Consider the following 23,699-nt stretch of genomic DNA (forward strand, 5'->3'; position numbering starts at 1 on the left):
ACCATACACCGCTGGTGCCAGCTGCACCTTCCATTGGAATGCCTTCCTTACCATCTACCTTCCCATGCACAACATGGGAGGGAATGCCTGGGACAACACTTCCAAGAGAAACGAGGGATAGACAGCTTCATGGTGGCTGCAAGCTGACAGCAGCTTCAGGGCCTAGGCAAAAGCAAAAGCAAAATGAGGATCAGTGAACTTCCCAGTGGCTGTACCAGATAGTACTGGTCTATAAACTGTGGCTACACAGTGCTGCGTGGTGACTGGCTGTACCCACACTGCAGTGTTAACGAGAAGCTGGAGGAAAGGACGGAGGAGGTACTATGAAGAACGTCAGTGATCTGAAAACAGCCAGTGGAGAGCCTCCTTGTTCTGAGAGAGTCTGATATGTTAAATCTTATGATTTGCAAGATCTCTGCAAAAAGTGAAAGAGTGCCTTTGTTGCAGTCAAAAACCACAGCCAGTTCTCTTGATACTAGCTTTATCACCTGTATATTGTCCAACTATCTGCTAATTCATTTATCTTCCACAGTATTTTTTTAAGCAAAACTTTGTTTAGGCAGCTTACTTCAAGAGGTTGTGCTTTAACTTGATTTTAAGACTACAGGTGTTGTGGAAAATGCTTAATTTATAAATTCTCTGTTGAACAGTGTGCCCAGTTCAGTCCATTTGTTGATGAGCTCACCGACTACACTACAAAAAGCATCCTTGCAACACCCATCTTGAATGGCAAAGATTTAGTTGCTGTCATTGTGGCTATTAATAAGCTGAACGGCCCACACTTCACCAGCTCTGATGAAACAGTAAGTGGTCAGTAGCTCAGCTTCTGTCAAGCAGTTGTCGCTTTTGCCAAGTAACAGACTTTTCTACACTAGGGATGTCTGCTTTAGTGAAGCTACACTGGTGTGAATTTCCCTAGAGGGGACTTAGTCTTTAACAGAAGAGGCTTATTATGAAGATGCTTATCTCAGAAATCTTTCAGGGAAGTTACTGTGGGATAAGCCTCATCTCACACCAAAGCAAAGCAAAGCAAAGCAAAGCAAAGCAAAGCAAAGCAAAGCAAAGCAAAGCAAAGCAAAGCAAAGCATTTATCCAGGTGCATTACCATGATGTTGCTGAAAGGGTGTTATGAAATCCAGTATACACAAGGCTGCTACTGCCTTTGACTCAATCTCATTGTTTGCCTTCTCAGCTTTTTCTGAAGTACCTGAATTTTGCCTCCTTGAACTTGAAAATTTATCACTTGAGTTATCTTCACAATTGCGAGACTCGGAGAGGCCAGGTAAGCGTGAAAATGCAGCTTGGGCTGTATCTTAAAATCAAATGAGTGCATTCTTCTGAGTTCAGAGATGTAGCTGGTCTGCTTCAGAGATTTGTGCCTGAAGAGCAGAAAGAAAAAAGTGCCCTCATCTGCTTTTGGGTACCGTTCATTCCCCAGAGTCCTGCATTAGTCTCTTCCTCCTGCTCTTGGCAGAACTGCAGGAACTGACACCGTGGAACCAGCTTCAGCAGGAGTGAGCTCCAGACATTTTGTTGAACTGACACTATGAAACGCTCTTAGGGCATTTAACCACTTCAGCCAGCAGCACCAAGAGACTTCCCGAAACAAGAATGTATCATTTTTTCCTTATCTGCTATTAAAATTGCAGTTGAATTTCTTCTTAGTGCCAGTAAAATGATTCTCATATGCCTGTTGTATTGGCCTTGGTAGAACTGAACATAGATGAGGGGTTTAGGGTATTCTAAATTGAAACAATTCAGCTACCGTTCTTTTCCATGACTTGAGTTATGAAAATATTCTCAAATTTATTGGGATGGATGTGAATCCATGAAATTACTTTCTGCAGCAGTCCACTGGATGTCATTGAAGAGGACATGAAATTGCATTTATGTTTCATGGGCAGCCATGCTCTTGTCTCAGTGGGTGTTCCTGTGGGGGATAAACACCTGTTTCAGCAAAATGGATGCAGAATGAAAGTTTATTTTAGAAGGTTTGGGACAGCAGTTATACTTATTAATTCATTATGTTATGTGTTTCATCTGATTTTTTCAGTTATCAAAAACATGAATGATGGTCAACTAATATAGCTATCTAGCAATGCTGAGTAGTTCAACCAAAGTAGAACTAGTGAAGGTTTATTCCTGTTGAGGCCTTAGCAGTAGGACTGGGGGAAGTAAGGAAGGGGCTAGAAGACAAAGTGGAGACCCCAAGAGGTAGAAGATCTAATGTCTCCCACAAGGTGCTCTGATCTGGGGCAGAACCCAAGAGTCATGTGTTCATATTTCACTGCTGCATCCACAGATCCCACAGAAAGGGAAGCATGCGAGAATGAGATGCAAGACACACTTCTAATTGTACCAACAGTTCAATTGGCAGACCTTTGGCCATCAGGGTCTAAAGGTCTGTGCAAGGGTTAATAGGGTTCATCGTGTTAGACTTAAAAGTACCAAAGTACAAAGTGAGCAAATGACCTTCTCAAAGGTGGTCTAGGATTTTGCAAATCCCAAGTGCAAAGACTGGGGGATACTGAAGTAAAATGGCTTGTGCAAAGACAGTTCAGTCTGCTTGTGCTTAGGTACTGCTTAAGAGTCTTATCAGAAGGCTATATAGCACATTTTGCCTGGCTCCTTTACATTTCTATGAATTGGCCATTCTTCCTCCTGTCTGGACTTGTGGCTTTCAGCACCGATTATTGCATGCTGTAAAAAGTCAAAATAAACCGTTGCTCATTTTCCTCTAATGGTTTGTATGGCAAACCCAGTATCATATCTGAGTGATGCTCAGAGGCCAGTGACACTTGGAAACCTCAGAATTTATAGAAGTGGCAGAGTTGTCACATTTTATGGATTAGAAACAGACTGATGCAGCTCAGAATTGTTAAAAATATCTACTAGTGGCCAGTGAAGAGGTGAGACACACTTTTTCTGATTCTGGCTCTGTAGCGGTACTTCTTGTTCAAAGCACAGGTCCAGTCATCGTCAGGTAACAGCTCTCAGTGCTTCTGAAGCACTGTGCCTCATGTTCCCTGGGCTCAGAAAACAAAGCACACACACTCAGATACAGGCACACATGCACCAGTTAAGCTAGGCAATTGCACAGATGGCTTCCTTACCTTTTCAGAAAAAGATTAAGTTCTCCATTAAGACTACAAAGACCCTCCTTGTGCCATGAGAAATACTTGCCTAATTTGCTGCATATCCTCCTTTTTTACAAATTAAAGAGACTAATAGCAACAGCTTTCTTAAGGGTACATCTGTGGGGCACAGGATGAGGAAGAGGATCCTAGGCTGACGCTCACGAAAAGCAGCTGTGCAAAGGCTTTGAGGAAAGTGTTAATTAGGATACTTCCAGCTCCAGCCTCTGGAGTTTGCAACACTTTTAGTGTTAACTGGTTTTGGATGCAAGATTTTACTTACGTGTATAAAATGTAAGTGGGGCCATCTTTTTACCTGCCAATACTACTTTTTCATGCTATATTTTAAAAAATGGACTTTTAAATAGCACTCCATGATGATCTGACTCTTCCTCAGAGTGCACCTTTCCCTAGTAATTCCCAGTGTGAATAAGCAATGGTTTTGCATTTTGCAGTATAGGTTGCTATTACTCTTTTCAGGAACTGTTGCCTCGTTACTCCAAACACATTTGGGAAGCCCAGCTTTCAAGGAGAGTATATGCTTACACTTATTTGGATGTTATCTTGCAGGTGCTGTTGTGGTCAGCTAATAAGGTTTTTGAGGAACTGACAGACATTGAGAGACAGTTTCACAAGGCTTTTTACACAGTGAGAGCATACCTGAACTGTGACCGGTACTCAGTAGGTCTCCTGGACATGACGAAGCAGAAGGTGAGTGTTCACCTGTGTGTTGTACATCTTTCTGCTTTGCTGCTATCTACTAAGGGGTGATGTGTGGACGTGAGTTTTACTGGGTCAGCCAAAGTGCAAACTAGCTTTTGAGACATTATTCATGCTTTGGTTGGCATTGTTTTATTCAGCTGTGCAAATGAAGTGTTAAAGGTCAGGCTGGGTGGGGCTTTGAGCAGCTGTTGAAGGAGCCAGAGGCTGGGAAGACTAAGGAAGGGCAAACATGTCCTTGGCAATCCTGGTCAAAGCCTGCAACATAAGCATAGCCTCACAAAGTCTGTGGATATCAGAAATATAGTGAGATACCTGTGGAAAGCCACAGCAACAAAGCAGCCACCGTCCTCAAGGACTCATCTGTGTGCGTGTTATCCAGGCTTTTAGGTGAAATTTGGCTTCATGAAAGTAAGCTGACAGAAGCTAAGTTACTTCTGCAGCTCTGATTTGGTCTGATTGCTTGCACCTCGGGTAAGCTCTACGTGGGGGTTACACAGCATCCTTGTCATAGGAGCCTGTTTATTCCATGGTCAGGCTGACTGGGGCTACCATGAACATTGATCTCCACCGTGTTGTCAGAGCCTTTACAGCATGCTGTCTTGTGGAGAGGTGTATTAACAGATCATTAGTGTGCTGAAGGCACTTTACTTTGATCAGCATTATAATGCCATCTAAAGAGAAAAAAAATATTCCACTTTAGCAAGATAGCAAGTAGTACATCAGCCCTATATCACTCCAGAAAATGAAGAACACATAAAATGTTGACATAGCCATTTGCTCTGTGAGTACAGCCTGCGCTGTTCACCGAATGAAGCAGCATCCTGTATATAGGCAGTATATGACCTATATACAGCCATATAATACACCTGACACTTTCTGATTTAGACATACCATTCTGCTGCCTAATATTGAACTGGGCTTATTATGTCCGGCCCTGTTTACACAGTACCAAAACCAGCGTGGTAGAGCAGTGGTTACTCTGAGGCTCAAGGCAGGATATGCTTTTCTACTCTAAAAGTACTTCTTTCATTTTAAAACCAGGAATTTTTTGACCTGTGGCCAGTCCTCCTGGGAGAAGTCCCCCCCTACTCAGGACCTCGCACCCCAGATGGCAGGGTACGTGAAGAACCAGATTTCTTAAACTCTCTCCTGTCTGACTGGATTGCCTCACCACTAATTTTAACACCACTCTTCTTTTTATTTGTAGGAAATAGTCTTCTACAAGGTCATTGATTACATATTACATGGAAAAGAAGACATTAAAGTCATCCCGTAAGTTCCCAGTTTCTGAGTGCTAGGTACTGACACAGAGTGTAGCTAAAACCGAAGTTCCCCATGATTTTTAAAGACATTGATGAGGAGATATGCAAAGGACTCATAGAGGACTAAGAGAGCCAGAATGTAAGTTGGTACTTTGACTCACATTTCTGTGGGACAGATTTCCTCCAGGCATTAGGATCCTGGATTGCAAATCAGACTCCAAAAGTCATGGCAACCAGTGCTTGTTTTTAGATGCAGAAGTGAACTACCTTGACTGCCTGCAGTTTTGCCACTCTCCTTGCCAGGCTGAGGCATCACTTGTTGCCTTCCCTGTGTCAGTGGGTAAGCCCGTCCAGGCTGCCCTTGAGTTGAGGCACTCACTGTTCCAGCCCTGCCCCTCACCCCTCTGCTACCCTTCTGGCCTCTCATGGTCACTCCTGTTTCCTGCTTGTCTTCCAGCTTCCTTGCTGCTCTCTTATCCTCCAGTCACTGACCCCTCTTTCTGTACCTCTGGACTTGCCTCCTCTCTTGACACCCACTGACTGCCTCTTTCTGAAAACCACCCTCTCTTCTTGGCACTGAATTTTTCAGAGGAATCTTGTACAAATCTGATGTTAAGGAGTTTTGCCCAGTTCTGGTCATTCTGCTTTGCATCAGTGTAAAGTGTTATGAGAAAGGCCTCCATTGCTTAGGTACAGCATTGTTCAAAAGTTCAGGCTGGTAGACACTCTTAGCCAGGATCTAACTTTATTTTCCCCTGTGCTGAAGGTCTGAAATATGGCACTCACCCCCAGGAACAACTTTTTCTTAAATCTCTGCAGACTATGATATTTTGTGAATTACTCTGTACCAAATCCTTGAAAGAGAAGTATTTACTTATGTGAAAAATTTTTGCTTGCACACATGGGTTCTTTGAAAGAAACAGGACTGTTCAGTAGCTGAGGGTGAAATACCTGGATTGCATAATCAGCTAGGTACATTTCAGTCCCATGATAATTTTTGAGTAAATATATAAATATATATCCTTAATTCCCCTTATGATGTGTTTTTCTTTCATTCAGAAATCCTGCACCAGATCACTGGGCACTAGTTACTGGACTGCCAACCTATGTGGCTGAAAGTGGATTTGTAAGTACTTAGGCTTCATTAAAGCTTTCTGAGATGAAGTCATGCTAATTCTGCTGTGTTCTCAATTCAGGTTTTTTGTTTTGGCATTTAAACTGCTCATTGCCCATATTGTAAAACTTCTCCTTTTGTGCAATCCCCTAGATCTGCAACATTATGAATGCTGCTGCAGATGAGATGTTTAACTTTCAGGTACTGTGAAAACTTCCAGTCCCATCAAGGATCCTACTTAGTTTGTAGAAGTGTAATTTAGAGTCGATATTAAGCACATAAATATTGCTTTAGCCTGTAGTCTTGATGTAAAATGGAAGTGCTTATGTATTTAGAAAACACATTAAGTACATGGTGTCTTTCTGCTTGCTATTGCTTCAAGGAAGGTCCTCTAGATGAATCAGGATGGACTATCAAAAATGTTCTCTCCATGCCAATAGTCAACAAAAAGGAAGAAATTGTTGGCGTTGTCACATTCTATAACAGAAAAGATGGGAAGCCATTTGATGAACAAGATGAGACCCTCATGGAGGTACAGTTCCTTGCCGCAGTTAGAAGTAGTTCATATGGTTGAGGAGGTCACTATTGCTCATTGTACACCTGCAAAGCAGCCACCAGTGTTTTGCGGCTAAGTTTCTTCGTTGCTTATAGAAGTGTTATGCATCAGCTTGAAATCAACTTTGCTTTTGAAAGCAACTATACAAAATACAAAGTTTTTTTCAGTCTTGGAAGCCCAGCTGTGTTTGCCTTATTTTGTTTCAGTATTCTTGGATTAGACACCTAGCCATGAGCAGCTACTATGTACTAACACGATGATTCTGACTTGTATTCACATACATGACAGCTGGTTCGTGATGCCTGGGCAACTCCCTCGAGAAATTACACGGAAATTGTCTGTGTAGCTAAGATACAAAGGGTGGCCAGCTATTGAATCTGGTAACAGCAGCTGTAATTACAGACCTTGCTTCTTAGAAATGCTGCTATGCTAGTTTCAGTCCAACATAGGCATTCAGCTCCTGGCATCTGTTACCAATCAGAGTATTTCCTGAAAAAGATTTTTCTTATCAAACAAAAAGATTGTGGGGAAAAAATATCAGTTTGAATAGGCCACTGGATGGCAAACAAGTTGAGAGCAAACACAGGGTGTGGGTGAACATATGTGAAAGATGATGAGACGACTTTGCTCTCCCCTGATACAACAATTCCTGAACTGCTGTCACCATTGTGACACCAGCTTTTCCACATGCATGGAGACACTTGCAACAGCAGAGAAACAGCCTTCCATATGCTGAATTGGACTGAGGGTCCATGAATCTCCACACAATGGATGCCCTGGAAGCCTAGGCAGATTCAATAGCTGGGAAGCTGCTCTGCAGAGGAGCAAGTAGCAGCTGGGTGCTTTTGTGTTTTTCTAAATATATATATCACGCAGTGTTATATTTCTGTGTCTTTGAAGAATGGATGTTTTGGTTATTTCACCATTTCCTTCTTTTCCCCTCACCAAGTCCTTGACACAGTTCCTGGGTTGGTCTGTACTCAACACAGACACGTACGATAAGATGAACAAGCTGGAGAACCGGAAGGACATTGCTCAGGACATGGTGCTCTACCATGTGAAATGTGACAAGGATGAAATCCAAGAAATTCTGGTAATGCCTCACAACATACAGCACACCCCCAAGTGTGATGGGTGTCTGGCCCATCACTTCAGGCACAGACACAGGCCTCACATCCCTCAGAAATGCTCACAGTCATCATGCCTGAGGCATGAGATGAGGCAGCACCCGGAGCCCCAGCTATTGCACAGTAGCAGAACAAGTTTTTGTGCACTGTGTGCTTCCAATTTCATCACCAAAGGCAGCCCTGGAGGTGGGCTTATGCAGGTGCTGCTCAGGGCAGGGCTGTGGGAGTGGAAGAGGAGCCAATTTGTTCCCCAAAACCTCCTTAGTGCAGAGGATATGGAGGTAAGAGGACCCAGCTGGGACACTGTCTTTAGGAGGACATTTGCAAGTGGGGGAAACACAAACCAAAGTCAAGGATAAGGAGAACATTTTGCCAGGAAGAATGGGTTGAGAGACCAGAAATAGAAGAAAGGTCCAAGAGAAAAACAGCTTCCGTATGGGAGCTGCCCTAGATTGCCCCAAAGCTGCACAGTGCAAAGTCCAGTGCGGTTCGGTCGTCAGTTTAACATGTCTGTGCGCTTTGCAGCCAACACGAGAAAAGCTGGGGAAGGAGCCAAGTGAGTGTGAGGAAGAAGAGCTGGCAAGCATCCTGGTAAGAGCAATGTACCACTGGAATGGGCAGCCCTGGCAAACAAATATTGCCTGCGTGGATGCAGGAAAGAGTTTCCTGTGCTGGCACAGTGTTACACATCGACAAGGCACCTGGTGAAGGGTGAAGGCAAAGCATACCCTGCCCTCCTCTGCCGTGCGAGTTTGACATTATTATCAGGTGGCAGCGAATGCCTTCCCCAGCTCCCAGGGAGTACCTGCTCTCTGCCACTTTATCTCAAGAGTTTCAAAGTCCATCTGGAAACATGTCAGTCACCTTGACTTGTCACGCATTTTGTTCTCCAGAGTAAACATGGAGAGCTGTAAGTCTTCTCCTGTAAGACCTGTCAAGTTTGGAGTCTCCAAACTATATCATATCAACAAGAAAAGTGCTTAAGAGAAAACAAGCAATATTTCTGGCACTTGACCAAAAATGCCCCTCCCTCTTGCCCTGCTAACAGGGTTATCATGAGAAGCTGCATTTCAGTCTATTTATGTGTTACATTCTAAAAAGAAAAGTTTCCAGCAGTACCAAACTGTAAAATTTTTATTAAGCAAAACCCGTTCTAGGTGTTTCTAGGGATGGCATAAGTAGCGCAGCAACAAACTATCCCACCTCTCTTACAGAAAGAAGAACTCCCAGGACCCACCAAGTTCGAAATCTATGAGTTCAGGTTTTCTGATTTTGACTGCACCGAGCTAGAGCTGGTGAAGTGCGGCATTCAGATGTACTATGAACTCGGCGTGGTGAAAAAGTTCCAGATCCCACAGGAGGTAGGGGTTGACAACACCGAGGGACTCCTGTCCTGGATGGCCAGCAGACTTGCCACATGGCTGAGGTCCCCATGCATGCCCCGTGCAGCTCACGGAGGGGCTGGAGGCCTGGGTTCATGGGAGCTTGCAGGGAGAGGGGTGTGTGTTCTGAGCCTCTAGCCCTGCCGAGGGCAGGGAACACCCCTCTCAAAGCCCCTGGTCGCTATTTGTGGGTTTGGAGTGTGAAGCTGGCCTCTTCTCCTCCGCACTGTCTGCTACAGGTGTGGGTTTGCTATCAGGTCCATATAGATGGAGGCTCCACCATGCAAAAAATTGCTTGCACTTCGTGTGTCTAATGCCACTCACAGCCGGAGTGTAATAGTACAGTTTCCAGGTGCAACACGGGACAGTGCATACTTGTGCACGTGTTTTGTTTGTATAGTATGTACCCAATAGCTTTCAGCCAACATATGCTGCAACCCACAGTGGCAGGTCACTCTGCTTTTCTTTGCTCTGTGAAGACATATGTGCCTTCATTTGGTGCAGCTGGTACCAGCTTCCTGACTGCTGGTGACAGGAGTGGTGTGACCCTGCGGGAACAAGGACCCCGTAGCACCTGATGTGGAAGTTCACGGGTTTTGCCACAGTCTAAGCCCCTGTAGGAGTTGTGAATCTGGCACTTCAGCAGCTTTGCCGCTCCCCAGGGGATTTCTCAGCACATCATGTGAGGTTTGTTCCCATCTAGTGGGATCTGGAGGAAACTGCAGGAAGAGTTTTCACTCCGGGAAGGCAGGTTGGGCGGTAGAAGGGAGTAAAGGGCTCTGAACGGGAATTATTTCTGTGCTTCTTACTTATAGCAAGTCAATGTCAAAAACTACTCAAAACATCTACTCTGGAACAACTAACCCCTGATACAGGTGTGAAAAGTAGTCATTCTTTGCTGCCACTCTGAGAAGCTGAGATTTTTAAAAATGAATACTCGTCCATGATTAATTTGCTCTCTAATGAGAAAACCTACATAGCTACAAGAGGTAGTACACATGGAGAAGTAGAATACTTTCCTATTTTTGACTAGGATAGAGTAAAACAGTTGGTTATTTAATGCCCTATATTGTAACTGTTTAGGTGATATAAACATCACCTATCTCTACAACTATGGAGCCATACCCCTTGAAGAAAAGTATCAGTATTACTAAATCACAAGATGTGGGAGGGACAAATCTTACTAGTGACAACATAAAGAAGTACAAAAATTCCATAAATTCATAAACACCAGGATGAAAACTCCTTTCCTGTAGACTTTGGTGTTTCTTGTTTCCCTCACAGACACCTCTGTGTTTTTATTTTTCTTTTAAAAAGAAAAGAAAAGAAAAGAGAAAGATATTAATTTTAGTGTCCCTGTTAGCTGTCCACTAGGCTTTACTATAAAAACACTGTCAGGGAAGCCTGATGATATTAAAGCTTCTGATTCCTTTTTGGGGCCATGTCTGTAGAACTGGTCAGAACTTCATCCATGACTTCTCTGTGGTCTTTATTGCAGCCTCATCACACAAACTGACATTCTCTTCCCCTCTTTGCAGGTTCTGGTAAGGTTTGTGTACTCTGTCAGCAAAGGCTACCGGAAGATAACTTATCACAACTGGCGCCATGGCTTCAACGTCGCACAGACTATGTTCACGCTCCTGACGGTAAGGTAACACCACCCCAGTTAATTCTGTGGCTTGGCTTTATTTACAGAACATCTTCTGTTGCACCCTGGAGATATGCAGGGTTCCCTTTGAATCCTGGTGTAGGATAAAAGTTTGTCACTCCTCGCACAGGTCCTGCTAAACGAGCTCTCCATTTCTCTGAAGGGGCAGTCCTTGCCTTACACGTAAAGCCATGGCCAACACTGCCCAGTGTATGGAGTGCTTTAATTCTCATAGGTGCAGACATGTACGGTGTTGAATAGCCTCCAGATTATATCCTTCTGCAGGGTAGGGGAGACACACTACAGGACTTTCCTTCCTCCAGTAGTTTCTGACAGTAAGAGCCAGACTGAAGTCAGTTGGCTGGGCTGGAGGCAACCTCACACTTTCCATTTCCAGCCAGAACAGGCACCAGTGTGATTCTACTGCTACTGTGGATGTGGCAAGTGCCATTTCTCACAGGCTGTCAGGGCAACAGGTGGCTCAACAAGAGAAAATGGTGTCAGACCACTGCTCCACACCAGGGATGGACCAGCACCAGGACCCGGTGCAGGCAGTATGGCCCACACAGCTGGCAGCAGAATTAAGCCTCCCACACCCAGACAATCCTTTGGGCAATTCAGCTTTGAGAAACCATTGCCCAGAAAGACGCAGAGCCGCTTTGCAAAGTACCTTGTGTTCAGTGACTGGAGGGGTGCTTATGAGGACCTGGGTGTCCCTAGGGCACCACTATAGCAGTGGGTAGCCAGCATCAGAGGTGGGAATCAAGCACATATGCATGACATGCATGCCCACCTGAGTCTGAAACCTTTTGTTTCCAACTGCTTCCCCATTTTAACCTAAGTGTACTGTGTATTGCATTCAGCTTCACAAGTGTTTTCAGTTCTCCTGGACTGTTCCAGCGAGGAGATGCCCAGCACAGAGCCACCACAACTCACTACCCTTTCCTGTAAGAGATACTGACAGATGACATGCAAATTCTTACCCTCCAGACTGGCAAACTGAAGCGTTACTACACAGACCTCGAAGCCCTTGCAATGGTAACTGCTGCTCTGTGCCATGATATTGACCACAGGGGAACCAACAACCTTTACCAAATGAAGTAAGCACTTTCCTATCACTCCAAACTATTTACTGTTGCTCTTACATGGAGTGCGATCAAGCTGTGATCACACCAAACCCCTGTACAGCTCTGGTTTATACACAGATGTAACAACCTTCCTTTTGCAAATAGCCTTGCTTTTCAGCTTGCTACAACACTTGGGCTTATACTTTGGCCAGAGGGGAAACTGAAATTTTGCGGTGCTCTCTGGGGTTTTCTTTATGTCCTGGCAAACGTCCTTTGGTTAAAACAACACTCTACCGTTACAGGGTGGAACAAGTACAGAGCAGGCATTTAGTAGCCTGAGCATCATAGGAGGCTCAGGATGCCACCAGGAGCATCCTGGACATAAGAAACCTACTTTTTGCTGGAAGGTGTCTATGAAGATACTGGTATCTATGGTATCATGGCACTGCCCTCACCACCTGCAGAAACAAAGCACCTGTGAGTGTGAGGGTTCTCTCTCAGTAGGTAGCTACTCATTACAGAAAAACAATTGCATGATTTCACTGACCAGTCAAGACTCTGTCTCACTTAAAGTAGTGTCAGATCACAGTTCTTCTGCAATGCTTGCTGGCTATACAGTCTTGCTGTTTTCTGGAGCTTTGGGAAAATATAAATGAAGCTGGTTGGTGTTTTGAATATAAAAACGGTCTTGCTTTTCAGCTAGGACAGTGTCCAAGGACCGCTGTTTTTTCTGTTCCTGTTACTAGGTATCAACATGTGGTTATTCAGGAATTAAACAAGCTTGCTATGCTGAGTAGTAAGAGTCCGGTAATAAACAACATTTTGGGTGAAGTCTGTAGTTGTAAGACTGTTTTATAAAGTGTTATTAGCAGTGTCACAAAAGTCTTTTACTAGACTGAAGTCATTAGCTATTAAAAGCATTACTCCTAGGCCTTCTAATATGTGTTGAACTTTTGTGTGTGTGACAAAAGTAAATACAAAATGAGGCACTTATTTATATTTTTAAGTGTTGCACTAACATCTTTAATTTTTCCTTTATGCAACCAGATCTCAAAATCCTCTAGCTAAGCTTCATGGATCCTCAATTTTAGAGAGACATCACTTGGAATTTGGAAAATTCTTGCTCTCTGAAGAGGTTGGTAATGAACTGTAATGTAAGGACATGAATAATTTACTTTCAAGGAAGTTTTTCAGCAGCAACAGAGCTGTCAGCTTAGCACAAGACCTTTCTCTGGTTTGAACACCTGAGGAACTGCAGCTGCCTCACTCCCCAACTACTCTATGCTCACCCAGGGTCAAAACACATGGGTTTCCTAAATGCATGACTTGCTTTCTTCAGAAGTCATATCATTGTCTCTACAGAAATATGTTACATACAGGATTGTTCTCCTGTGCGCATCTCTGACAGGGTCAAGGGTGGCACCACTCCCCCAGCCAACTTTCAATTTCAGGCAAATTTGCCCTGGGGCTGGGGCCCAGGGTTTGGGCACACACTGTGTAACAAGCTTCAGGACCCTGACCCTCTTCAATGAACAAAAGGGGAGACTAGGCACCAACACAGTGGTCAGGGCTCACAACACTTGAGCCTTAGGGGCTCAAGCTGAAGCTATTAAAAAAAACAAACAAGCACATTTGAGAAAGGGAGATGGTGATGGCCAGGAACTCACATTACAGTGCTTGGATTTTGCAGCTCCCTTTGCTTTGCTTTTCAGTCGCTGAATATATGTCAGAACCTCAACCGCAGACAGCATGAGCACATGATTCACTTGATGGACATTGCCATTATAGCAACAGACCTGGCACTCTACTTCAAGTAAGTTGGTCACATTACTCGATGTGTGAAGGGCAGAAAGCAGCTGGTACTTTACAAAGGCAAAACGTGGAGCTTTGCTCTCAGAGCTCCCTCATGCAGCAATCCTTTCCACAGACGCTGCCTCTGGGAGGCTGCCTTTAATAATGACATTAGAGCTGGTGGAGAGAACTCAAATTGCTCAAAAGAATTTTGAACATTTACTCATTAGATCACATATGTGACTTTTTAACCCTCTTTCCAACAAGGCAGTGCTATATGATCCCCCAATAGAAAGAGATGTTTCAGTTTTTATCTTACCTAGGACTTCAGCGCTAAAAATACTCATGAATGGCAAAATGGCCTGGCCAGGGCTACATTAATTTTTCTGGGAGAGCAGCACAACCCAAATAACAACCGGTCCATTGTAGGTGAATATCCAGTTCATACTCTATTGCACATCCAAAAGCCAAAAATGGCGAACGTTGGAGCAGCATGCACTGAGTTCCTGAGACCTAAGTCTGGAATTCAACAATGTATGGCTTCCTAATTAGCAAGGAGCTTTCAAAATGTGCTTCGAAGTACAGTGCTGAGATCAGAGACTGCTTCTGTGTTTTGCACTGAAGAGTGATTACGCAAAATATAAACAGTCCACAATAGAGGAATATGAGGGAGGGTGAAATAGCTGGTCCTCTTACTCCAAAGGTAGGGTGGCTATATGGGGGCAGATACCACCACTTCCTTACCAGATGAGAATAAACTGGTCTTTGCCCTCCTTGGTCCATGGTCTGAAAGCAAAAGCTTGGTTGATATCAGACCCAGGCAAAATCATAGAGACAGAACATGTATGAAAGTCACTTTGTGAATCTGTCCTAAATGTCTTCTCTGCTACCATGGAAACAGCAGATTTTTCCAGATTTCACACCATGCAACACATGAGTATGTTGTGTATAAACCCTTCCCCAGAATTTGCTGCATATATTTAGGTATATAAACAAGGTTAACAAGGTCAGATTAAATATGTAAACTCAGGTAGCTTTACAAATCCAGCCAGCTCTAGGTTTCTGCAGTTTGCTCAACATTTATGGGAAAAGCTGCCTTGTGCTGGCAGCAAAGGTGAAAGAATTTCTTAGCCGATACGTTGCAGTAGCTCATACTTCCAAGTTCCTGCTCATGTCTCACCATGATACATATTTTTAAGGCATTTACAATAGTCTTCCCTACTTAAGAGAAGCAGGTGACAGTACTAGGTTTTGCTGGGGGCTTCCTTGAGGACATAAATGCCAGGATAGCAACTACTGGAAACCCTCCTGGAAGGGTTGTCAATACCAGCATCAGCCATCTGTTTTTAACACATTTGTTTCCTTGTTTTGGAGCTTTTTCTTTCTTTTTTTTCCCCTCCCCCAAAGAAAGAGAACAATGTTTCAAAAGATCGTTGATGAGTCCAAGACCTACGATAGCACAACTGCCTGGACTGAATACCTGTCTCTGGAGACAACAAAGAAAGAGGTTGTCATGTGAGTAATCAGCTCGGGAAAGGTTAGTGACCTGGTCCCCTGGTGAGAGCTCCAGAACATGCCTTGTGCTGCACTTGGTGCAAAATCAGCATGGGATACACTGCTACCCACTCAAATCTGATGCTCTGGAGAAGCAGGGAAACAGGGAATAAAGCTTAAAGTGGTTCTTCATCCAGGTGAGTGACTGATTTTGGAGTGTCCTTCTGTTCATATACCCCTAACAAGATGCAGGATACCTTCTGGCCTTATAGTCCTAGAAGACTGCCCTGTAGGCCACAAACAGGGGAAGGCTGCAATGGCAGATCTGCCATAGATCTACAGGAATACAATCCATTAGTTGTTCTTCCCAGCAGCAACCAATCTGGATTGCACCATGCTGCTGTTGTGACCGGACAGATGCTTTGCAGGACGCTTTGCACTGGTGATGAAGTGTACCCACAGCTTCACTGCGGTCTGCATTGCTACACGTCCGTGAGGGAGCCAGAAGTGTTACTCCAGAGTCAAGAAGTTCAGCCCAGCAATGACTAAAGCAGCAAACATCTTAGTGCCAGAAGCAAGCAATTCCCTAGCATAAATCCATTTTAATCAGGAGAGCAATCCTTGATGGTGTCCCAGCCAGAGCCAAGGATGTTAGAGCAACCTATCATTCCCTCTTTCAGCAGGGCCTGGGGGATACCTGCCACAGTACTGGGGGGTGAGCATCCTGAGCCTGCAAGAAGTAGGGTGCAGGCTGTAGAGAAGAACTGATTTCTTTCTTGTTTCTAGGGCCATGATGATGACTGCCTGTGATTTGTCAGCAATCACAAAGCCTTGGGAAGTCCAGAGTAAGGTCAGGTGCTTGATATACTGTTAGATTTCTCTAGCTTATATTTCAGAGTAGTGCAGTTTCTCAAGCTGCCTGGAAGCTGAATCAGAGCCTTCTACCAAAACTACAAAAAGGACTTTAGAATAACTATGGTTTTGATGGATAAACCAATCTTTAAAGATTGTAGTTGGGAATTCTGTAGAAAATTCATGTTTACCAAAAAAGAAAAGACACCCACCACCCCACCCCAAGTATTTAGCTTCTTGGGTTACAGTGAGGGGGTTTTTGCACATAACATATGGGTTGATGTTTGCTCAGTTGTTTGATTTCCTTTAGGAGTTCCCTCCAGAACTGTACTTGAGCAATTGCTAAGTAAGAAATATTAACTTAAAGGAGGATAAAAGAAATAAAACCCACCTTCCTGTTCAGCATGGAGAAAGGACAACTGAGAAAATCATAATAGGCAGCCACAACTGTGACCGAGAGGCAAATCCTTGAGGGGGACACAATGGAAATATTTCTTCATAGATGAGCAGTGGACTAATGAGCTCCCATGCAATAAGGTTGTCGAGCTGTCACTACATGGGTGCAATCCCATTGCCACTGCTGCCCTTCCCAGGAGAAAGGCTGGTGCTGGGGTTGGGCACAAAGCAACAGTGGGGCTAAATGATTTACTTCATGGTGGAGACCTGAAGTGCATGAAGTTATAAAGTCGAAGTTAGTGCTAACTTTTCTTTTTCCCTCCTTGGCAATGTAGGTAGCTCTCCTGGTAGCAGCCGAGTTCTGGGAGCAAGGAGACTTAGAAATCAGTGTCCTTCAGCAGCAGCCTATTGTAAGTACCATGCAAGAACCAGACAGTTCAGTTCAGACAGCAAGTCTTGGCAGAGACTTACCACAAGCAATGCTGCTCTCAGAGCACTGGGAGTCTTTCTGAAATCACTCTGCCTGCCAAAATCCATTGGAAAAGTAGGTACCCGGCTAGGGAAGACCCTCTGTGACAGACCCTCTTGTCCAGTTCTCCATATAGTTAGAGGGGTCTCAGTGGCTGTGAACCAGTGAGGAGTGACTGTCCCCCTGGAGACTTTGTGCTGGTCCCTTATAGAAAAATTGAAGATGAAATACATACATTGTAGAGAAAAGCTGAGTTTCTAATAAAAACTACAAACACAACCTTTGTAGCATCCAGAAATTATTTCTGGTAATTGGAAGTGCGTTAAAGCAGTGTTTCTTTAAATGTCTTTTCTGCTATGATAACAAATTTGGCATTGAAAGAGCCAGGAGTTGTCACAACACTCTCAAAACTATCAAGCTGCAACAAGATCTTTTACCATCTCATACCAGCATACTCTTAATGCCAGTCCCTCTGCTGCCTTCTCCTAGTCTCTCCTCATCCAGGGCACGTGTTCTCTCTCTGCTTCTTCCTCCTCTCTCTTCCTTGGCTGCTCCCTTTTCCTTGGCTGCCCAACCCCTTAACAGAACCAGCCACAGCTGCACCTTATCCACATCAGCCAACCCACCACCCCTGAAGCCAGCCCACAGCTGTATATTATCGATGATAATTAACCCAGCTTCATTCCTCTACAATTTCCCCTTTTTTTTCTTAACATTTCATACCTTATGTTTTTAACAATTATTACAACCTTTTTACAAATACATTTTTCATACAGTCCTCTATAATTCCTCTACAAGGAGTCATTCCTTGATGTGGTCTCCAGCTGTGTGGTTTGGGTTTTTTTTAAGTAGACTTTCACACACACACTCTACCCACAGAGGCATCACAAATGATATACTAAGCAACAAGGCCTTATAAGCGTTTAATTTCATGCTCAGCTACACTTTAGAGAATTGAAAACCTTTTCAGTACTTTATAACACAAACCTGCCCTCAGGCATCTGGTTGACAGGCACAAGGGAAAATCTCTCTGCCCTCCTCCCCATCCATAAACATTGAAAGAGCTGTCTAAAATTTCTGCTAAAATGGCAAAGGAGATGAGCTCATGTCACTGTCCTGCAGTGGAGGAAGAGGGCTGTGACAGACAGCCTTTATGGACAGCATGGCAGCACTGCCAGACTGACACCACAAGGCAGTTTTGGGGAGAAAGCAGAGGTGTGTTTTTCAATGAACAGTTCTCATAAATCGTGGTCAACTTGTGTCCTCCCACAGCCCATGATGGACCGGAGGAAAGCTGCTGAGCTTCCAAAACTTCAAGTGGGTTTCATTGACTTTGTGTGTACGTTTGTCTATAAGGTAAGCAAAGCACGCCCTTGCACACCCCAACCTTCTTGGCAGGGGTTCAGATCCCAGATGAGTAAGTCCTGGTAAAGCAGAACAACTCATGGGGGAGGGACAGGCAGAGGAGACAACAGCTGCCCCTCTCCAGAGCATTGCAGCATGGTCCCTGTTAATGCCATTAATGCTTTCCCTGCATGAGCCAGGCTGGGAGGCCAGAAGTCAGGGTCCATCCTCAGGTGTGATGGACAAGTACTGCCTCTGTGCTGCATTGCACTGATGGATGTGTTTTGGCTAGGAATTCTCCCGTTTCCATGAGGAAATTCAGCCTATGCTTGATGGGCTGCTGAACAACAGAAATGAGTGGAAGACCCGTGCTGATGAGTATGATGAAAAAATGAAAGCTCTGGAGGAAGAGAAGAAAAAAGAGGAAGAGAAGATGGCTGCAAGGAAAGGTCAGAAACAATGCTTAGCTTTTCTTTCTCATTCAAAAACACATTCATGTGATACTCTCCCAGATCTGCAGCAGGCTTTGCTGACATGGAACATAGTCAGATGCCCAGAACAGGTTTCCACAGTCTTGCTCCACTGGCAAAGCTGAAGACACCTTGTCTTCAAACCTGACACCATGACAGGCTGCCAAAAAGGCCACCTGCTCAAATGACCAGGAACTAGTGCCTGAGAAACTAGTGAGACTACTTGCAGCATGAGCACTCGTGCAGCTGGGGGCCGTAGAAAGTCCTTTGCAGTGTATATATATATATATATATATATATATGTCCCTGGAAAACAGCAGGGAGACATCCCCTTGTATGCAGGGGCTGTGGCTGATGTGTTGTTCCACAGGTCATGATGCAGAAGTTAAGAAAAACTAACACAGTCCTAGGGAGAACACTTAAGGAATTACAGTTCATCCTGTTCCTAGCTTTTTTTTTTTTTTGCCTTTTTTTTTAAATATATGTTAGGTACTACCTAATCTACTACTACCAGATTAGATTTTTAGATTAGGTACTACCTAGAAGCACACAGCAGTAGTAGTACCTAGTAGCGATTTATTCTGGTCAAATCCATTTTTCTTCTTCTGTGGGCCCAGACTGGGTAGCACTGAAATTTATCAGCTGCAGTGGGCATTTAATGAAAGCTTGTTTGATAGCCTCGGGAACTATTTGACTTGCAAGCAGGTGGAAGCAGAAGGCTCTCCTGGCCTCTCCCAAGTGTCTGAGCAAACAACTGTTAGAATTTGGTGCCTCTACTCCACAGCAACTGCATCTGAAGTCTCCTTTGGTCCCCTTTTTGGGCCCAAAATCCCAACAGCCCATGGGGTGGGCCTTCCTCAGATACAGTTTAGAACATATTAGAGCCATCTAGATGTCTTATCTCAGTTTAATTCATAGCAATTAACTTCAAATATCAAAAGTAAGTGCTTTAGCTATGATTTGGAAAATTTCTGAAGAATTATTTCTTGACTGAGTAATAGGTAGTTAAATGAGGAAAGTATCTACTAACTCTAAAACGCTTTTTCCAAGCAGCCTTACGTGTATGATTACTTTGCACAGCAGCCAGCCTTAGATATGGGTACTATAGGTATGACCTACATTGATCACTGGATAACTTAATAGTGCTAAAATCTCTAATGACTGAGAAGGATGTTTATGACTGTGCCTCTAATTCTGTGTTTCTTTTTATATGGCAGATGGAATAACCTGTAATGGAGGAACAGCTCCAGCTTCCAAAACCTGTAGCATACTTTAGACCTATTATCGATGCAATATATGCCACCCAAAATGAGAATGCCCATGGTTTTTTTTAAAAACCCAATAATCATGTCAATACAGATATATTCCTGATTGGACTGTTCTGCTACTTTAATTAGGCTTACAACCAACCAGGGAAGGGCTACATCTCGTTTGCCTTAATTGCATCTCTTCCTGATGGTGAAGAGCCCGTTCTGTGTTCTCTCTTGCTCCATTTAATGCACCTGATGTCAGATGGCATATGGCAAGTCAGAACAACATTTGGCCCAATAAATCAGGCTGCATGACAATGGAAGAGCATTTCTCCTGCACTGAAACACTTCTTCCCCCAAAAGCTGTTGGACCCAGTTGAACTCATATCCAGCTCCACACAACCCTGTGTGATTGACAGTGCATGCAATCAGAGCCTGCAGAGTAGCAAAAAAGAGACAATTTTATCATATCTAAGCCTTCATCTGTCAGGATATCAGAAAGAAATCCGTGGGTAGGAACAAAGATAAAGCATGAAATCTGGCCATAGTAAACCTTCAAACTGCTCTAAAAAGTTATGATTCCATGTAAATCCAAGAAACACTGACTGAGATAATAGTTCTGCACTCAGTTCAAGAATTTGAATAGGTTGCTGCTCTAAGGCGTGGAGCCATTTGTGCAACACTCAGTAGCTGCCGTCTGCACAAGCAGGATCCACGCTGGGCGCTAACCAAGGCTTTGCTCTGTAACACGTGACTGTAAGAAGACAGTGTTATCTTTACTCATCACAGTTCCATTTACAGTTACCCAAGCAACCTGAATTGTGGCATCTCCTAAATTTGTTCTGTTTTGCCTCATAATGCCAATGTTATTTAACATTATTTAATCCCCTTTCAATCAGTACCAGCCCTCCTTCCTTTACTTTACTTTTCCTGTTCTGAGATGTCTGGGTTTTAGATTCCCCTCCAGACTTTGAAAGACTGATGACTTGTACTCTTTTATTTGAGATGAAAGTTAGTTTTCATGTTTATTTACGTGACCATATTAGAACACACAATTACACTCTTGTAGCAGTAGAGACACCCTTCTCTACTCCTCTCTTTCTCTCTCTCTCTCTCTCTCTTATTTTTTTAAGTGTTTGGAGATATGTTTTGCTGGGGATTTTCTTCTTCTGTTACTCCCACTACCTTCAGTACTTTTACCCTTCAGTATCTTGTTTTGCATCACAAAAATACTGCAAGTAAAAGGAAAACTAGAGCTGTGGTGATACCTGGTGATCATTTCTCCGTGTCTCAGCGCGGTACGCACAATGCAGTCCTCTGTCACTATGCAGCAGTTCTGCGAGCAGCAAGTTGTCTTTCAGGAAAACACCGAGACCCGTATGCTTGCGCGAAAGCTAAACCTGCCACTAGTAACGGCTTCGTGCTTTGTGTCAGTTTCATCAAGAGCTACGTAGGAGGCTTTCCTCACACAGCATTCGAAGTCAAGTATTTTTTCAGCGCGAAAAACGCCACAAGGTCAACATATTGCAGGGGGCTTTTAAAGACCACGGCGGGCGCTACACCGCAAAGCTGACAAAAGCTCCCTGCGCCCTCAAGCACCGTCCGGGAGATAAAGCCGGGGGGCTAGTGGTCCTGCGCGGGGTGGCCCACGCGGGGCGCTCCAGCCGGGCTGTGCCGCCCGCCCCGTGCCCCCGCCTCCCGCATCGGGGCGGGCGTGCTGCGTGCTGCCGCGCGGCCCCAGCGGCACCACGCGCGGTGCGGAGCGGTGCCCCCGGCCCTGCGGGGTGCTGCGCCAGGGGACGGGGTGTCTCTCACGGACGGACCTCTCCCGTGGGAGCCGGAGGGTCCTGCAGCGGGGACCTCGCCCGTGCGTGCCGCACGCAGGACGCTGTGCCCCGCCGGGGGGACGGGCCAGCCGCGCCCCTGTCCCTCCCCACCGGGTCCTGCCTCCCCCTCCCGTGGCGGCAGCGGCGCCGCCCGGCAGCGCAGGATGCGCGTCCGCCCCCGGCTGTCCGCGGCGAGGCGCCTGTCGGGCGGCGGTCACAGGTCGCAGCTGCCCGCGTCCCACTTCGCGCTGGGAAGCCACACGCAGCAATCAGAAGGCAGCAGCAGAAACAGCATGCCAACACCTTTCATTTTCCTTTTATTTTCCTCCTGCACTCTGTTTCTGGTAGGATACAGCCTGTGGGTAAAACTTTTCCGTGCAGCTTCCTCGCAGTGGCTGCAGAGTTCCTGCCTGTCTTCTGCGCAGGAATTGCGCCCCTGCTGCGCAGCCATCGGCAGCCTCTACGCCGAGGGCAAAGATGGGCGGCAGGAGGCAGAGGTGATCCACAGGTCTGTAGCCGAGCAGCACGTCTGCACTGGTGGGTGCAGGGTGGGGTGACAACATGCCGCTGCCGTCTGAGGTTACCCAACAGTTAAGTGGCAGGTAGCACTTGTCACTCACCCATGGGACCCTAGGACAGGCCACGGCCCCTCACGTCCCAGGCTCTAACGGCACAATGCAGTGCCCCAGAGTGGGGCAGCTGCTGGGAGGGAAACCTTCCCTGCCCGCAGCTGGGGAGGTGCTCCGATGAGATGCTTCATCTGCTGCTCCCGCTGTCTTCTCATCTGACACAAAAGTCGTGCCCAGCCACGGCACATACAGCCCTGAGCTGCAGGCAGCCTGCCCTTACCTTTTGCCCCTCACTGTGTCTCTCGGTCCTACTGCCTAACACGCTGAGTGTCTTGAGGGAAAAACTGACTCCCTTGTACTACGTAGACCAGGTGATGAAATTAATTTTTATATTTTTTTTTCTTTTCTTTTTTCAAAATGGTACCATCAGCCCACAAAGCCACTCTGCCAAAAGACTGGGACCACTGTGCTTTCTGGTCAGCAATCCCTTACTAACAGATGTTTCTACAGCTTGTTGCATGCCACAACCACACCACCTGTGGTTTGCTTCCCACCAGAGGTATTAGCCCGGTAGATGCAGGTAGGGCCTGGCATAGTTCATACCTGCAGTGCATAGGGTTCATTCACAGGTGACAGCTGGCCAGACTTGCTGGGCATGGAGAAGGGTAGAAATAGATTTTTCCAGGATTTTCCCAGGCCTGCAAGACAATTTCAGAAGTCTCCTGACCAATCAATGCCCTGTTGAGTGCTGCAGGGTATCTGCAGCTTCTGGTATACTGGTATACTGGTATGATATATGTCTGGTCAGGTAGCTGGGCTTCTCATATATCTGCCTATACGCCAGGAAGTATTTTTACCTCTGGCTCTCAAGTCCAGAGGGAGGTGAGAGGAGGCCTGTTTTGTAAGTGCCTCGCTGAAGGAAGTAATGTATACAGACCTCCAGTCTTAGTTTTGAAGGCAGTGGGGCAAGGAAATGAATATCCCTGTGAGACTTGTAGGGAAGGTTTCTCAAGAGAGGGGCTCAGGGGCAGAGAGGAAATTTCCCATCCATGCAGAAGGGGCTTGCCTCGAGTTGGGAGCTGCCAAGGGATTTTTAATGCTGCATCTTGGCCATCATCTGCTGTCTCAGATGGAAGGGGTAAGACAAAGTGACTCAAAAGCATGTAGGTGCCCTTCAGCTGTTCCCTCTGCTGGAGCCTAGCCTGCTGCTGCTCGTGGGTTGTGA

The 23,699-nt window shown here is 45.3% G+C and overlaps 1 protein-coding gene across 2 annotated transcripts in view; it reads left to right on the forward strand.

Annotated features, from left to right (window-relative positions):
* PDE6B (phosphodiesterase 6B) overlaps positions 1-21,750 on the forward strand; it is a 37,828-nt gene extending 16,078 nt beyond the window's left edge. Inside the window, exons 2-22 of one of the 2 annotated variants that reach the window (XM_080371728.1) lie at positions 651-803; positions 1,193-1,282; positions 3,705-3,845; positions 4,899-4,973; positions 5,065-5,129; positions 6,179-6,245; positions 6,387-6,434; positions 6,616-6,765; positions 7,739-7,882; positions 8,442-8,507; positions 9,131-9,277; positions 10,837-10,944; positions 11,937-12,046; positions 13,061-13,148; positions 13,726-13,826; positions 15,212-15,319; positions 16,085-16,148; positions 16,882-16,956; positions 18,288-18,371; positions 18,652-18,808; positions 20,047-21,739. In XM_080371728.1, the coding sequence (XP_080227854.1) occupies positions 651-803; positions 1,193-1,282; positions 3,705-3,845; positions 4,899-4,973; positions 5,065-5,129; positions 6,179-6,245; positions 6,387-6,434; positions 6,616-6,765; positions 7,739-7,882; positions 8,442-8,507; positions 9,131-9,277; positions 10,837-10,944; positions 11,937-12,046; positions 13,061-13,148; positions 13,726-13,826; positions 15,212-15,319; positions 16,085-16,148; positions 16,882-16,956; positions 18,288-18,371; positions 18,652-18,808; positions 20,047-20,105 (2,100 nt within the window). In that variant the 3' untranslated portion in view covers positions 20,106-21,739. Of the gene's footprint in view, positions 1-650; positions 804-1,192; positions 1,283-3,704; positions 3,846-4,898; positions 4,974-5,064; positions 5,130-6,178; positions 6,246-6,386; positions 6,435-6,615; positions 6,766-7,738; positions 7,883-8,441; positions 8,508-9,130; positions 9,278-10,836; positions 10,945-11,936; positions 12,047-13,060; positions 13,149-13,725; positions 13,827-15,211; positions 15,320-16,084; positions 16,149-16,881; positions 16,957-18,287; positions 18,372-18,651 lie in introns of both variants that reach the window. The other variant, XM_080371727.1, reaches the window with a different exon arrangement.
* The last annotated feature ends 1,949 nt before the right edge of the window (positions 21,751-23,699 follow it).

Source organism: Falco punctatus (assembly GCF_963210335.1).
Source record: "Falco punctatus genome assembly, chromosome: Z".
Lineage (NCBI taxonomy): Eukaryota > Metazoa > Chordata > Aves > Falconiformes > Falconidae > Falco > Falco punctatus.